The 17692-nt window shown below is 40.3% G+C and overlaps 1 protein-coding gene across 7 annotated transcripts in view; it reads right to left on the bottom strand.

Moving 5' to 3' along the window:
- Positions 1-17692, bottom strand: part of VPS13D (vacuolar protein sorting 13 homolog D) — a 295192-nt gene that overhangs the window by 98127 nt on the left and 179373 nt on the right. For all 7 annotated transcript variants that reach the window (XM_053575043.1, XM_053575036.1, XM_053575039.1 and 4 more), the window contains 3 exons: positions 16296-16444; positions 4248-4382; positions 2910-3077 (listed from right to left, as the gene is read on the bottom strand). In XM_053575043.1, the coding sequence (XP_053431018.1) occupies positions 2910-3077; positions 4248-4382; positions 16296-16444 (452 nt within the window). The remainder of the gene's footprint in view (positions 1-2909; positions 3078-4247; positions 4383-16295; positions 16445-17692) is intronic.

The raw sequence follows: 17692 nt of genomic DNA, 5'->3' as shown, positions 1-17692 counted from the left end.
ATGTTTTATGTTCTGTTAAGAGATAAAGGTTCAAGGGCAGTGTAAAAAATGACTCAAGGCAGAAGTGTGCACCCTCATTCAGATTTTGAACCTGAGTCTCTATTTACAATCCATGAGTTAGAATGCCTTCTTTCTTTCTTTCACTCTTTATCTACCCTGTTTCCCCGAAAATAAGAAAATAAGACAATGTCTTATTTTAAGGTGTGCTCCCAAAGATGTGCTAGGTCTTATTTTCAGGGGACGTCTTATCTTGCCTATAAGTAGGTCTTATTTTCGGAGGATGTCTTATTTTCGGGGAAACGGGGTAAAAGTGAAGAGTGTTGGCCAGGCATGGTGGCTCACACCTGTAATCCCAGCACTCTGGGAGGCCAAGAAGGAAGGATGGTTTGAGCTCAGAAGTTCAAGACCAGCCTGAGCAAGAGCAAGACCCAGCTCTACTAAAAAGTAGAAAAAATAGCAGGGCATCATGGCAGGCGCCTATAGTGCCAACTGCTTGAGAGGCCAAGGCAGGAGGATTGTTTGAACCCAGGTGAGGTTATGGTCAGCTAGGCTCACAGCACAACACTTTATTCTGAGCAACAGAGTGAGATTCTATCTAAAAAAAATTTTAAAAATTGGCTCAGCGCCCATTGCTTGGTGTTTTAGGGCACCAGCCACATACATTGGGGCTGGGAGGTTTGAACCCGGCCCAGGCCTGTTAACCAACAATGATAACTGTGGCAAAGATATAGCCAGGCATTGTGGCGGGCACCTGTAGTCCCAGCTACTTGGGAGGCTGAGGCAAGAGAATTGCTTAAGCCTAAGAGTTTGAGGTTGCTGTGAGTAGGGACGCCATGGCACTCTTCCCAGGGTGACAAAGTGAGACTCTGTCTCAAAAAATAAATAAATACTTTTCCTTTTTTTTGTATGTTCTTTTTCCCTTCAGGATGTTTTTATTCCAGAATGCAAATTCAAGGAATCTGTGTTTGAAAACTACTATGTGATATATTCTTCCACACTGTACTACCAGCAAGAATCAGGCCAAGCATGGTTTCTGGGAGTCAATAAAGAAGGTCAAATTATGAAGGGGAACAGAGTGAGGCCAAGCCCTCATCACATTTTGTACCCAAACCTACTGACGTTTTTATGTACAGAGAACCATCACTACATGAAATTGGGAGAGAAACAAGGGCGCCTGAGGAAAAGTTGTAGAACACCAACCATGAATGGAGGCAAAGTGGTGAATCAAGATTGAACATCGCTGAGAACTCTTCCCTTCTTCCCTTTCTCATCCCTCCCCTTTACCCATTTAAAATAAATAAATAAAAAAGTAAAATAAAATAGAAGTGAGAGTGTTGCCTACTTTGAACTATAAGACAAACAGTACACTTTTTCATGTGATTCAATAACACTATGTACTGAAGAAACTCATCTGACCAACCAACTATTATCTCTAGAAAACAGTTTGGAAAAAAAGAATAAATTCCCAGCTTTCATAATTATTAATAAGAATACTATGGAAGGGCGGCACCTGTGGCTCAGTCAGTAAGGCGCCGGCCCCATATACGGAGGGTGGCGGGTTCAAACCCGGCCCCGGCTGAACTGCAACCAAAAAATAGCCGGGCGTTGTGGCGGGCGCCTGTAGTCCCAGCTACTCGGGAGGCTGAGGCAAGAGAATCGCTCAAGCCCAGGAGTTGGAGGTTGCTGTGAGCTATGTGATGCCACGGCACTCTACCAAGGGCCATAAAGTAAGACTCTGTCTCTACAAAAAAAAAAAAAAAAAAAAAGAATACTATGGAATATAGAAATAATATTCAACTTCACTTTCTTATATGCTCTTCACTATAAATTACACCATAAAAGTCTCTTTCAATAAACCTACTTTTACATCCTAGTGGCTCCGGGTACAAGTGCAGCTATGACCTCATCATAATGAATGCTTTCTTTTTTTTTTTTTTTGTAGAGACAGAGTTTCACTTTATTGCCCTCGGTAGAGTGCCATGGCATCACACAGCTCACAACAACCTCCAACTCCTTGGCTTAGGCGATTCTCCTGCCTCAGCCTCCCAAGTAGCTGGGACTACAGGCGCCCGCCACAACGCCCGGCTATTTTTTTGTTGCAGTATTTTTTTGTTTTGGCCAGGGCTGGGTTTGAAGCCGCCACCCTCGGCATATGGGGCCGGCGCCCTGCTCACTGAGTCACAGGTGCTGCCCAATGCTTTCTTAAAGTAAATAAGCAGAGAGCTGAGATGTTTTCTCAAACCTGGTTCACTCATGAAAAAGTCGGACTCTACAAAAAAAATTTGTTGAGCTGAAAGAGAAGGCAAGAACGCAGAGCTCTTAAGAGGCCTTCTGCATGCTGTCCAATAGCAGTTATCCTCAACTACCTTTATCTTTCCATCTTTACACAGCAAACAGCAGGTCCTCCCAGACAAGCTATTGTGCACTAACACAATGTCCACCAGCAAGATGCCAGTGAGCAAACAATCAAGGGGCTGCAGGCACAGAACAATTACTTCACTGTCTGCTGCTGCTGGACTCAGAGGACTTCAGGTTTGTGTCACCACAGAAGGTTGTATTTCAGTCTGAACTGTCCCTGTAAACTATGGCGATTAACTGTAGGTTTTATACAGAAGAATGACATGATTCAATTTATTTTTTAGAAAGTGGGCTCATCCTGGTAGCACTGTGAAAGATGCAATGAGGTTCAGGGGGCCAACGGATATTGTAGGAAGAGATAAGGAAAGCTTGGACTAAGGCAGTGGCAATGGAAAGGAAGGAAAAAAGATGTCTCAGAGGCAAGTTATGTGGGAAATGAAGCAAAGGCCATGAATATAACTTCTCACAGCCTATTAACTATAAAGGAAATTAGAGTAATGTAGAGGACTCGTGAGGTTAATTATAATGGAATTTCACCTCTATTTCCTTACCTTGGCGGCAGAGTTTGAGACTCCATGTGTAACATTTCTGATGAGCCCCCCAACATTTCCATACTTTATCAGTCCAGTAACTCCTTCAGAAACATCATTCAAAAGTCCCATAGGGTTTCCAAGAAAATCCACTGATCCCAGGATTCGAGCTGCCTGGCTGAGGAGTTCCTGTCAAATGGAGTAAGAAGAGAAAAATCAAATCAGCACTTAATATTTGCAGATACCAGTGTCCCATGCAAAATGGTTATCCCTCCATTCCCATTTCTTACTAGTGACAGTTACCTTTTAATCTTCATCAACTGCAAAATCATCTCCTGTCCTTTCACAGGCTCCAGCTAAACTTGTCTCAAGGCATACTTCCCTGAGAAGCATTTCTACTCCTAGAAATACTGTTCAAAGCCAGTTGGAATAATAAAAATGCTTTCAAAGAGGAAATATTCTTTCATTCATTTCTTTCTTTATTTTTTAAACATCCAGTCCTAAACTCAGGAAATATTCCTCAGGAGTGTTTATTAGCATACATATCATACTCTCCTTTCCATCATTCCTACAAATAGAGGATTAATAAGCAGCACAAAGAATTTCAAAGGGGGAGAAAGAGAGGGGTTAGATTTGTAGGTGCCCTCCTAAGGCATGGAGGGGCATGGAAAGACTCAGCAACTAGCCCTCCAGTCTCTTTGTACCTCCAGCTGCCTGATTCCAGGTTCTAGTGTTATCTGCTCTATCACCTTGCAGTTAGGCAGAAACAACCAAACAGAAAAGTCAAGGAAGATAAGAAAGGGAGAAAGAGAGAAAAAGAAGCAAAAATAGAATATTTTAACTTTAAAGCTAATAAATTTGATATGACTTTAACCTATCTATTCAGTGAAGAATATGTGTTGGCTTTACGTTTTGGTCTTTGCAAGCTAAGATAATAAATACGAAAGGGAAAATGTTCGACTTGATTTTCAAAAATTTTCAAGTTCAACTCAAGGGCAGTTCAATCTCATAGACCCTAAGAACACTGGTGTGGTTGCTGAAAGTAGGTCTATGCCTGGTAAATGAAGAGCTCACAGTATTTTGTGTTATTATTAAGCATCAATTAAACCATTAAGAGTTGTGGGAGTAACTTAGTGGAAGCCCCTGGGACTAGCTCTGAAAGACAAGACTAACAGCTCATAAGTGAAATGTACTGTCAGGACTTTCTTGTATATGGCCTTAAGGGATGTGACCTGATCTAAAACACAGCAGAGCTGAAATGTTTAACTGGGTTCTCAATACTATTATCTTAGAAACCAAAATTCCCAAACAAACGAAGCAAACATTCTGGTTGTGCTCCAAAGTTTCTCCAAAGCTCACCTCCTGGAAATGTTTGAGGACATCATTGATAATGAACTCCTTGGTCTCATAGGGATGCACCCGAGTGAAGGGGTCCAAATTAATGACAGCATCTTCAAACCGAATCAGAGGAAACCCCAAGGTGCTTTTCAGGGCCTAATTAGAGAAGAAAGGAAATTATAGACTTCAGCTATACGACGGTCCTCCAAGGTACTATAATTCTAGATTTCATAAAAGCCTCAAGTCATGTAAATTTTCAATGAGAGTCAAGGTTTTAATATTTATAAATAAGGATTTTCCCTGTAATTCTAAAAGTAAAATGTTAGGAAAATACATACACAGTCTCATACATACACAAAGTCACAGTATCACTGTTAGTTTCATGTCTGTTTTGTACATTTGGTCGGTTTTATACTTACGTGTTTATCACGTTGTACTTTTTCACTGATGTTTACCACACATACAGAAAAGCGTAGTAATCAAATGTACAGTTCAATGATTTTTACCACAGTGAACACAATGATGTGACCACCAGCCTCATCAGAAAGGTAAATTATTATTCCCATCTTGGAAACAGACTCCTCCACGTTTGCAGCCTCCCCGCTACTCCCCTTTTCTTCCTCAAGGAGAACCACTATTGTGACTTACATCGCCAAAGATTATTTTTTCCTGCTTTAATTATATATGATAAAAGTTGGCTTTGTTTGAAATGTTTTGCTAGTATAAATAATGCCCCTATGAATATTCTTAGACATGTCTTTTGAGGCACATACGTATGCATATTTCTTGGATATATCCCTGGGAGTAGAACTGTTAGGGCATAAAGAATAGACATCATGCTCAACCTTGATAGAGACTGCTAAACAGTTTTATTTATTTATTTATTTATTTTTGAGACAGAGTCTTACTCTGTCCCCTGGCATTGAGGGTCATGGTGTCATAGCTCATAGCAACCCCAAACTCCTAGATTCAAGTGATTCTCTTGCCACAGCCTCCCAAGTAGCTGGGACCACAGGCGCCCACCACTGCTTTGCTCAGGCTGTCGCAAACTCTTGAGCTCAGGCGATCCACCTGCCTAGGCCCCCCAGTTTTCCAAAGAGCTGAACCAACATATGCTCCCTCCAGCAACCTACAGAATTCCTTGTCATATTACATTCTCATCAGTACTTGGTAAAGGTAAATTTAAAAAAAATCAGATATTCTGATGGGTGTGGAATGGCACCTCAGCGTGCTATAATGTCCATTTTCCTGTTGACAAATGAGATTAAATACCTTTTAATACGGATATTGGCTATTTTTTTTTTTTTTTTTTTTGGTGAAGGGCCTATTCAAGTCTTCTGCTAATTCCTATAGTGAGTTACTGTTTTTTTCCTTCATGATCTGTAGGAATTTTTCTTATGCATTCTGCATATAAGACCTCTGTTGAATACATACTGTATGTATCTTTTCCTATTCTGTGACTTCTCTTATTACTCTTTAAATAGTACCTTTTAATGATCAGATCTTAATTTTATTTGTTTATTTATTTATTTTGAGACAGAGTCTCCCTGTGTCGCCCTGGGTAGAGTGCCGTGACATCACAGCTCACAGTAACCTCAAACTCTTGGGCTTAAGCGATTCCCTTGCCTCAGCCTCCTGAGTAGCTGGGACTACAGGTGCCCACCACAATGCCCGGCTATTTTCTGGTTGCAGTTGTCATTGTTGTTTAGCAGGCCCAGGCCAGGCCAGGCTTGAACCTGCTAGCCTCTGTGTATATGGCCAACACCCTACCCACTGAGCTACGGGTGCTGCCGATCAGATCTTAATTTTAAGGAAATTCACCTTAATAATCTTTCCCATCATGGTAAGAGCTTTCTGTCTCTTGGTTAAGAAATTATGATCAGCTGGGTGTGGTGGTATGCGCCTATGGTCCCAGCTACTTGGGAGGCTTAGGCAGGAGGATGGTTTGACCCCAGGAGTTTGAGGCTGCAGTGAGCTATGATCCTGCCATTGCACTCCAGCATGGGTGACAAGCATTTTATTTTTAAAAAATGAAGAAATAAATTTTTACCCCTATCAATGTCATAAAGACATTCTTTTATGTTTACTTATGTAAGTTAGATTGTTTTGCTCTGCACATGTAAATCTATAATCTACTAAGAGTTAGCTGACTTTTACACACAGCTTGAGGTAGAGATCAAGATCCACGTTTCCCAGTGGATACGTACTTGACTCACTACTATTTACTGAACAGACCATCTTTCCCCCTGTTGCAGTACAGTGCAAGCTCTGATGTAAGTTAACAGTATTTAGGTATCCATTTCTGCATTTTCTTTTCTGATTTACTCTGCTTTGTTTCCTACCAATACCATACTCTCTTCATTACTGTACTTTTATAATGAAGTTTGAAATCCAGTAGTGTAAGCTCTTCGACTTTTTCTTTAGGATTACTTTAGCCACCCTTTGCACTTTTTGATTGCATATAAATTTGGAATCAGCCTGTCCACTAGAGTTTTCCCCAGGACTACATTGATTCTATATAGACCAATCTGAGGAGCGATGACAATTTAACAATAACGAGTCTTCAAATATTTGAACAGTGTATCTCATCATCTATTTACACCTTCAATTTCCCTAGTGTTTATTTTCTGTTTCTGTTAGAGGTCTTATACATCTTTTGTTAGATTTATTTCTAGCAGTAGATTAAAAATAGCCACAGGTTTTTTGTATCTTCTCCTACCACGAGGTGGAGTCTATCTCCCCTCAGTATGAATCTTTCACTAGCATTAGAATTTGCTTCAGTCAACTGAACGCAGAGTAAGTAATGCTGCGTTACCTCTTAGCTGAGGCCTCAAGAGATCTTGGAGCTTCTGCTCTGCCTTTCTTTCATGTTTCCACTACCTGAAGACCCTGGGACTACCTTCGTGGAAGATGAGAGACCATGGGGACAGAGGGGCTGGTGACAGCCAGCACCAACCACTGGACATGTAAGGTCAGCTTATACCATTCCGTCTCACCTGAACTGCCAGCTGACGCAGCTGTACAAATAAACACAGGGGAGTCCAGCAGAAGAACCACCTAGCTAGGTCCATCCCAAATTGCTCACCCATTAATTGTGAACAAATAAAGTGGTTATTTTAGATTCCAAAATTTTGAGGTCATTAATTACACAGTAATAAATAATGGTGCAATATTTAATATTTCTTAATGTGCCTACAAATTATATTCCCCAAATTGTTCTTTTCTCTGCAAATGCTGTGGAAATATAATTGATTTTTCTATACCGTCTCCAGTGACCTTACTAAATTTTACCCATTCATTCTAATAACCTTTTCTGGACATTTTTCTAGATTTTCTATGTATACAATCAAGTTCTCTACAAATAATAAAGTTTTTTTTTTTTTCTTTCCAGTTCTTTTCCCTTGTACTCCTTTGTTTAAAAAAAAAAAACAAAAAACTTCCTTGGCTGGGATCTCTCGTGTAAAAGTGAACCAAAGTGGTGATAATGGATATCCCTCCCTTATCTCAAAGAAAATCTTTTAATATACCACCAATGAGTATGATATTTGCTATAGTTTTCTTATAGATACACTTTACCAGATTACGGCACTCCCTTTTTAGCTTGCTAAGTTTTTATTATAAGTGGATGTTGAATTTTGTCAAAAGTTTTTTGTGCATTTTAGAGATAATCACATTTTTTCTTTTATTTTGCTGATATAAATTATAATATTTGCTATGTTCAACTAAACTTGTATTCCTGGAATACACACAATTTAGTTATCCTTCTTATATATTTCTTTCTTTTTTTTTTGAGACAGCGTCTCATTCTATCTCCCTGGGTAGAGTGCTGTGGTGTCACAGCATGTAGCAACCTCAAACTCCTGGGTTCGAATAATCTTCTTGCCTCAGCCTGCTGAGTAGCTGGGACAATAGAAGCCAGCCACAATGCCCAGTTAAGTTTTGTAACAGAGACAGAGCCTCCCTCTTGCTCAGGTTGGTCTGGAACTCCTGAGCTCAGGCAATCCACCCACCTCAGCCTCCCAGAGTACCATTCTGTAATTTCCTTTATTATTTGGTGATTTTTTTCAAGATAAATTTTAGTTTTGTGGTAAACTTTTCAAACACATAGTTATTTTTAAATTTCTGTCTGAAAATGCCAACATCCAGTTTATCTGTAGGTCTGTTTCTAGCCTTTAACTCTCAATAGGCCAAGCTAATCATGACTGAATGCAGTATTTTGTATGAAAACTTATATAGACTTTAGATGAGTCTTCAACTTCTGACAGGTAGAGTAAGACACATAATGCCTTGATCCAACCAGGATTTGGGCTTTCTCAAGGTTGGGTTTCAATCTTTTAAAGTCTTTATGAGGCCTAGTATAGTCCTTCAGCAATGTCAACTAAAAACCAGTACCATTCCTCCACTTTTAATCTCAATAATAACCATAAATCTGCTAAAAGATTTATTCAGTTCTTTAGCCTCCTGGCTGCCACTTTTTGGTTGGCTCCCTTCAAACTATGTCACTTAGAAATTGGCAATTGCCTTTAAAAAAAAAAAAAAAAAAAAGCACCTCAGATTAGTGGGGTCTGTTTTCTGTCTATCCCTTCTTAAGATATTAGTCCCTCAACTATCAGCTCTCTCAGTAGCATCGAACTTTAACGTTCACTTTGCCATTCCCCTGAGACTGTCCAAAGCTGTTTGTGGATCCTTTACCTTTTGGCAGCGCTTTCTGCCTGGCTTCTTTACCTTTTTCCCTGGACTGCTTAGAAATCAGAAAAAAAGCAAAATAAATGGACTCACCTTACTGAGTTTCTCTCCTCCCATCAATCTTGTACTCTCAAGTCCTGTCTTGGTAACTTTACAATGGCTTCAAACAGACTTTTTTTCCCTCTTTTATCTAGCTTTTTATGAAGCTCTCAGCTTGCTTGGGTCTGCTATACACCAGTTAACAATATCTAAATTTGGGTCTGGTTTCTGATTATATTTTTATTTAACAAAATTGATACTTCAAGGTGTTTAGAAAGAATGCCAAATTCTCTTCTTTATTAAAATAAAGAACACTTTTTTTTTGGCTCAGGGTCCAGTGCACAGTGGTTACAGCACCAGTCACATACTGGTGGGGTTCGAAACCGGCCCAGGCCAGCTAAACAACGACAACTGCAACAAAAAATAGCTGGGTGTTGTAGCAGGCACCTGTAGTCCCAGCTACTTGGGAGGCTGAGGCAAGAGAATCGCTGAAGCCCAGGAGTTTGAGTTTGTTGTGAGCTGTGATGCCACAACACTCTACCGACTATCTCAAAAAAGAAAGAAAAAAGAAAAAAAGAACACTTTTTCATGCTAATAATATCAATAAATCTCTGATCCATTTGAGATTTATCTTATGTGGAATGTCAAGAATAAATCTTGGGCGGCGCCTATGGCTCAGTGAGTAGGGTGCCGGCCCCATAAACCGAGGGTGGTGGGTTCGAACACAGTCCTGGCCAAACTGCAACAAAAACTAGCTGGGCGTTGTGTCGGGCGCCTGTAGTCCCAGCTACTTGGGAGGCTGAGGCAAGAGAATCACCTAAGCCCAAGAGCTGGAGGTTGCTGTGAGCTATGACACCACAGCACTCTACCAAAGGCGACAAAGTGAGAAATATTGTTATTTCATCTAATAGCATTATTTTTTTCTAATACCATTATTAAAAAGTCTACATATTCCCCACTGAATTAAATTGTCTTTATTGTATATTAAAACTTCATTTATGGGCGGTGCCTGTGGCTCAAGGGGTAGGGCGCCGGTCCCATATGCCAGAGGTGGTGGGTTCAAACCCAGCCCCAGCCAAAAACCAAAAAAAAAAAAAAAAAAAAACTTCATTTATAATTTAATGGAATTTCTATTTGGTTTACTCACTTATTTTTTCATCTTTTTGCATGTATTTTCATAGGCTGTCTTAAATTATTTTAGAACAAGAGTATGGTTAATTGAAATTATAAAATATAATGGAGTAAAGATGGATGAAATTTTCTTAAACCAGAGAGGGGAAAAAAACTTCTTTTGACTCAAAATTCAGATTCATAAAAGTTCTGTTAATGACTAAACACACACAAACATTTGTATCTCCAAAAGCAAAGTAAAAGGATGAATGAAAAACTAATCAGAGGCAAAACTTTAATAAAGTGTTTCTAAAATTAGAGAAGATAAAAGACCAATAATCGGATAGAAAAATAGACAAGTGATATAACCACACAAATCACCTAGAAAAAAAAAATGGCCCTTTAACAGACAGGTTAGGAAAAGAAGTAGTAGAATAAAATAGTGAAAAAGATAGAGGAGGAACAAATAGAGTTAAGAAAAAAACCAGAAAGAACTGATATCAACACCAGGGAGGTCAGTAATATTAAAAATGGCCGAGGACTTGTACAAAGATAAGGAAACAAAAAAGGCTACTGTATTTGATGCCATGAGAAGTCACTGACAACCCACTACTAAATAATTTTAGAACAAAACATTTTAGAGATAAGGAACGACCTCAAGTTAGTTTATCCTAACACGCTCATTTTTAGTTTTTTAAAAATAAATAAAAGTGAAGGCCAGGTATTATGGCTCATACCTGTAATCCTAGCACTCTGGGAGGCCGAGGCCAGTGGATTGCTTATGCTCAGTAGTTCAAGACCAGCTTAAGCAAGAGCAAGACCTCAGTCTCTACTAAAAACAGAAAAAACTAGTTGAGTGTTGTGGTGGGTGCCTATAGTTCCAGCTACTCAGGGGGCAGAGGCAAGTAGATTGCTCAAGCCCAAGAGTTTGAGGTTGCTGCGAGCTATGACAACCATGGCCTTAACCCAGGGCGACAGAGTGAGACTCTGTCTCAATCAATCAATAAAAGTGAAGAAAAGTGGATGGCCTACATTCATATAGTTAGCTACTAGCAGATTTCAGACTCGGACGTGTTCATTTTCACAACAAAAACCTACTAGGTTTAATATAAAGGACAAAAGCCAGAATGGAGGAGTATATTATTTTTCCTGAGAAACTTTCTGCTCTTGACGCACCCACACCTCACCCATCCTCAGGCTGTGGGATGATCAAGTGAGTGAGTGTCTCATTTTCCTTATTTCACCGACAAAGAAACTGAGGCACAGTAAGCTTAACTGCTTTGCTTAGAGTCATATAATAAATATGCTGGGAAAGCCAGATGATGACAATTGGGTCAGTGCTTTGTTTTGCCAAGCCCATTCTGAGCATTACTTTCTTCTCAGAGAGAGGAAATAAGATCAGAACAAAGACTTAAGGTAAAAAGCTTTTAACCTCAGTTCCTCACAGCAACCAACCAGGGAAGAACCACGTGCAGTAACCACCCTCTACTAAGTCATCAGAATCTTCACGGTAAACAACATGCCCCTTTTGAATGACTATGGTGCTTTATCTGAATCCAGCAAATATTCTGGCCCTTAACTAAAAATTATCTTTACCTAGTCATTTGCTGCTTTGGGAACTCGCACATTTGAAAAAGTTGAGATACAGCCTATTGGTATGAATTCTCCTGCCACCTTCAAGTTGATCCGGTCAGTCAAAGTAGGAAAAGAGCCAAGCAAGCTAGGCATTCCTTGTAGTACAGAAATGGCTAATCAGATACAGTAGTATACAAAGTGGATGCTTATTTACTCAAGTAGCAGTTTCCTGTCATAAAACGTATTCTGGAGAAAGCAACCTTATGCTTGTAAGTTCCCAATAAAATAGGAAACTGTCTATTCCTACCGCCCCAGGAAAAAAGTGCTGAAGTCTTCCAGAAACTTTACAGAGTTGAAAGAAAAAGTATCTGTCTATATACCATAAGGTCTCAGATCACAAGCTATTCCCTCGGCCATGCTCTTTCCTTTCTTAGTTTATCCTGCACTAAACAAAACTGTCTGGAATTCATTCTTTAAAGGTTTATTTATGGTACATAGAGACTGTTTATGTGAAGCAGGGTATTTGCCTATTTCCCTCTTGGGACAATGTTTAAAACTACAGGGATATTTCCCTCTCTGGCACTTTCTGAAATACAATTAACAATACTGGATCTTTTTTCCTTTTAACAAATCTGGTTTTTATTTAGGGAGGGGAGGAAAAAAGTAAAGGATCTGAAGTTTCCCAACAAATTATTTCAAGCCTTGAGAAGACAGTTTTAGGCTTTTTAAATAGTGTCTTTGTTTGAAATTCCCCCTTACCCCCACCCTCTCACTCTGACCATTAAAATGTGGGTTTTCTTCCAGACTAGATTGCTCAATTAAAGCCCTTCTTTTGTAATACCCCAATGCTCTAAATGGAAAAAGGGCTGCTGTAGGCCACCTTGTGAAACCTTTTAAAGGCTCCTGGCTGCTTTTGATCTTAAAAAAAAAAAAAAACACAAAAGCACATATAAACTACCTGGCGTTTTCAATATTACCATGCCACTCTCTGGCATGCAAACTGGGGAGAATAACGGAGAGAACAGGGATGGGGGAGGAGCGCTCTCCCCTCTCTGCATTTGTGAAATGGGACTATTACCCCCTCTCTTCATCACAGAGTAAGGGATCTAATTGAGACAGCAGGTGAACAGACACTATATCTGGGAACAATGTGCCCGCAGTGTAAACCTGAAGAGACCCCCTGAGATTTCTGACAGCCTCACTTCTGGCCTGGAGTCAGGAGAATCAAGATAGTTATTCCTTCAATACCAAAGACACGGTTACCTTTTAGTCAGACTCTTGTGATTCCTGTTCAGGGAAAGGACTACATTTTCTAAGCATATACTTTTAGCCATTATATATTCAGTTAAAAGAGCATATTGCTCTTTCTAAAAGAGCTACTAATAAGGGCATATTACTCTGTTAGAAAACTCTTCGAATAAATGACATTATTTTATGAGTCCCAGACTCCACTAGGAGAACCCCAAGGCACAGTAAAACAGTGCCTTCCACAAGCTGAGAATTTAACTCTGAAGCGCCCTGCTGGAAACATCATCTTCTGCATTCAGGACGCCCTCCCCACATCTCGTAATGTGGCTGCTCCATTTAATTTTTTTAACAATGATTTGAAAAATGCCTTGAAAATGTTCCTACAATACGGTGCCAGATGAAACATTCAACTTAAGTGATTCCAGTTTATTGTATGCAGAATGCACACATAAGCATCAATACCAGCTAACAGGGAGAACAGAGGTACCTCAACTGCAGAAAATCATGTAGATTTTGCCAGTCTGGGTAAGTTTTCTGCTGGGAGTCATTTGAAAGGAATAGGTAGGTATCTGTGTTTCTTAGTAATATGATTTTAAAAACAAGAAGTCCTCAACTCTCTGGAAATGCTTAACGTTGGTTTGTTGGGCGAGTGCCAAGTGTTCTGGGAGAATATATACTTTATCAAACAAACCCACTGCAAAGGGTCACATATGTCAAGTGGATACTTGTGGATATTAGCAAGATAGTGGTTTTCCCATGGTTTTCCCCTTAGTCCCAAGATAACTATAAGTATCTTCCATCTCCTGGGAAACATGAAATTAAAGCAAATTAAGCAGGCAGGGCTCTGAGTGCAGAAGGGCACTCTGCACTATTTTGGGATGGTGGAAGGAGTAATTAGTGCCTGCCAGACCTGACCAGCACTCCTAGCCACTCGTCCCCACAGACCTGACCAGCACTCCCAGCCACTCATCCCTAGCTTGCCACCACAAAGAAGCAGTCACTCTTGTCCTACCCTTATCCAAATATGATCTGATTATGGACCAGACTACTGTCTCATTACCTGTAAGTCTATTTCAGAAGCTGTGAGTTGGCAGACCATGGGCCTCATGAGGCCCACACATGGGTTTTGTTAGGCCCACAAGGTTTAAAACAAAAAACAAAAATACTTGAATTGGTTGCCAATGTTTAAAAACCAGGAGATTCCACATAAAAATCCAGATTTCCGGCTTCTCCTTAAAAATCTGAAGATCTGGTGTGGCGCCTATGGCTCAGTGGCTAGGGCTCCAGCCACATACACTGGGGATGGCAAGTTCAAACCTGGCCCAGGCCTGCTAAACAACAATGACAACTACAACCAAAAAATAACTGGGTGTTGTGGCAGATGCCTATAGTCCCAGCTACTTGCGAGGCTAAGGCAAGAGAATCACTTAAGCCTAAGAGTTTGAGGTTGCTGTGAGCTGTGACGCCACGGCACTCTACCGAGGGCAACAATAGTGAGACTCTGTCTCAAAAAAAAGAAAAATCTGAAGATGAAAAATCTGGATGTGAACACTGGATTTATATTCCACCATGACAAAAAGCAGCTGGAGCCAAGTGGCTGCCTCCTCCAACAGACAGAGTGGAGTGTGTGCTCTTGGTCTGTCACAGCATGCTGTGCTACTCCCTGGTGTTACCAGCACAGCCCATACGGGCACCTGGAGTTAGGGGTCAAGATCTGTGCTTTCTCCGCTCCTATCTCTAGCTCTTCCTGCTCAGAAAGAGAGACTATCTGGTAGCATCTTAGACAAGGCACCACAGGAACCATCTTCAAGAGCAATAGAGAAAGAACCAGAAAAAGATACAGGGAGGCAGATTTTGACTCAAAAGAAAAGACTTTTTTGAGACAGGGTCTTGCTCTGTCACTCAGGCTAAAGTGCAGTGGTGCCATCACAGTTCACTGTATCCTCCAAGCTCCTAGGATTGAGTGATCTTCCCACTTCAGCCTCTCCAGTAGCTGGGACTACAGGTGTACCCCACCATGCCCAGCTAATTTTTTAATTTGTTGCAGTGACAGGGGTTTCACTATGTTCCCCAGGCTGGCATCAACCTCCTGGTCTCAAGTGATCCACCTGCTTCAGTCTCCCATAGAGCTAGGATTATAGGTGTGAGCCAATGAGCCAGCCAGAAAAGACTTTCTAACCATCACCTGGTTCCACTCCCACTCCTATCACTCACTACCCAGCTAAACAGGTTTGAGTAACAAGACACTTTGAATTTTAATTTCTCTGTCTACTGAGCAAAGACATCATTGAGGACTCACACATTTAAATTCTCTGATTGCCCATTACTGGGCATCTACCCAGAAGGAAAAAAATCTTTTATCATAAGGACACTTGTACCAGATTGTTTATTGCAGCTCAATTTACAATCGCCAAAATGTGGAATCAGCCTAAATGCCCACCAACCCAGGAATGGATTAACAAGCTGTGGTATATGTATACCATGGAATACTATTCAGCTATTAAAAAAAAATGGAGACTTTACATCCTTCCTACTAACCTGGATGGAAGTGGAAGACATTATTCTTAGTAAAGCATCACAAGAATGGAGAAGCATGAATCCTATGTACTCAATTTTGATATGAGGACAATTAATGACAATTAAGGTTATGAGGGGGTGAAGCAGAAAGAGGGACGGAGGGAGGGAGGGGGTGGAGCCTTGGTGTGTGTCACACTTTATGGGGGCAAGACATGATTGCAAGAGGGTCTTTACTAACAATTGCAATCAGTGTAACCTGGCTTATTGTACCCTCAATGAATCCCCAACAATAAAAAAATAAATAAATAAAATCTCTGATTGCTTATGTTCTAGGTGGCAACATGTATATAGTGAAAAAATATAGATGTTAGGTTATTAGGCTTGCCTTTGAATCTCAGCCCTCTCCTTTACTTAAAATACATTTTCTTGTTAAAAATGAATATCATGTTCAGGCAGACCTATCAAGGAGGTATGAAGCTGGGCACATGGTTGAGTCTTCTTTAAGAAGAGGTGGATACTAGAGAGGAAGAGAGAACTAGGAGGGACGGCAGATCTTAACATAAAGGAAAGATACTGTCTAGGTTGTGGTTTTTCTCTTAAGTCTGGGAGCAACTTTAGGAAAGAGGATTTTTCTGTTGAGGTAAGCCAAGAGATAAACAGAGAGCAGATGGGCTTTAGGTAATTCTCTGTGCTATTCCTTGATCTTTAGCAAAGTCATATTCAAACATTTAGAAAAAGACAGAAATATATGAGTCGATAATCTTTTTTAAAAAGGAAACCTATAGAAGTATCTGCTATGAACAATGACGCCAAACAGAAAAAGCAAACAGTAAACACACCCATTGTTTCACAAGGAAAAGTCATTTAAAACAATTTATCCAAATATCAACTCACCTTAAGATCCAAAGGCAGCTTATTGGAGGTAAACACACTTAGCTTGATTTGAGGAATGCTAATTTTGAGATTTTCAAAGTAGTATCGAGTTGGTGTTCCACCTTGCTCAACTGTCTTTTCATGGAGGTTTTCATCATATTTTTCCACCTCTGGTGCAAAGGCAGAATTGAAAAAAAAAAAAGGCATTTCCTTAGTCTCATGACTCAGATACTTGTATTCACGCTGAGAAAAATTCATCAAAAAATGTAAACATCTGTCAACTTAGTTTTTGAGGGTTTAGTAGGTAGATATTATTCTGATGCCATTTTTTGTGTGTGTGAAGGTAGATCTGTTTTGTGTTGTTTATCAAAAAATCAGACTAACTTAGTCTCTTAAGCCAGCTATAACTGTGAGCCTGTGACTATAAGCCAGCTAGCAGATACCATCTGCAGAAAAAATAATCCAGGTAGGAAAGCCAAAGGGCACAGGTGTTATCTGAGAGCAATGGCTTTCTAGAAACTATTATTGTTACTATTACTATCAGAATTTGTTTTCAGAAGATGATCCAAATAAGGTGTTAGAATGCAATTTAACTAACTCATAATGAACAATATTAACAATTAAGTAATGAATAGGAATGAAATACAATGCCTGAAAAAGGATCAGCTGCAGGCTATAAGCAACTGACACCACTACAAGCAGGACCCTCTCCCCAAATGGTGAACATCTATTTAAACGGGATAATCAAGGTCTCACTATGTCGCCCTGGGTAGAGTGCCATGACGTCACAGCTCACAGCAACCTCAAACTCCTGGGCTGAAGCGATTCTCCTGCCTCAGCCTCCCAAGCAGCTGGGACCACAGGCGCCCGCCACAACGCCCGGCTATTTTTTGGTTGTAGTTGTCATTGTTGTTCGGCAGGCCTGGGCTGGATTCAAACCAGCCAGCTCCAGTCTATGTGGTTGGTGCCCTAGCCGCTGAGCTATAGGCGCCAAGCCCAAGGCAAATTTTTTACTTGCTATCTATCTCATGTAGCGTGAAGGATTAACATGGGCTTGAACAGTGATGCTCTCCTTGTACTTCTTGTTATAGCCACATCCATCTGGGTAGCATATTTTCCCCTGGCTTCATGTGCCTTAAAATAAAACCAGAGAGCCTGCACATATCAAATAAATACATGGTGTGAGCTATTACCAGGTCTACTCATAGAAAAAGGACACTGCGACAGAGGCCTACCTAGCTGCACCTAAGGACACTGAAAGAGCTATAGGAAGGAGACAGATGCTCCAGTGAAAGTCAGATAAGGATTTCACAAACATCTATACACTACACAATGCTCAGGGATAAATTCATTACAGTGACTTATAGGAAAACTTATAAGAAAATCATGTTCAATCTAATTTAAAGTAAAACTTCCCA

Source organism: Nycticebus coucang, chromosome 22, assembly GCF_027406575.1.
Source record: "Nycticebus coucang isolate mNycCou1 chromosome 22, mNycCou1.pri, whole genome shotgun sequence".
NCBI lineage: Eukaryota > Metazoa > Chordata > Mammalia > Primates > Lorisidae > Nycticebus > Nycticebus coucang.
The sequence above is the reverse complement of the archived record's forward strand: the minus strand, read 5'-3'. Positions and strand labels throughout refer to the sequence as shown.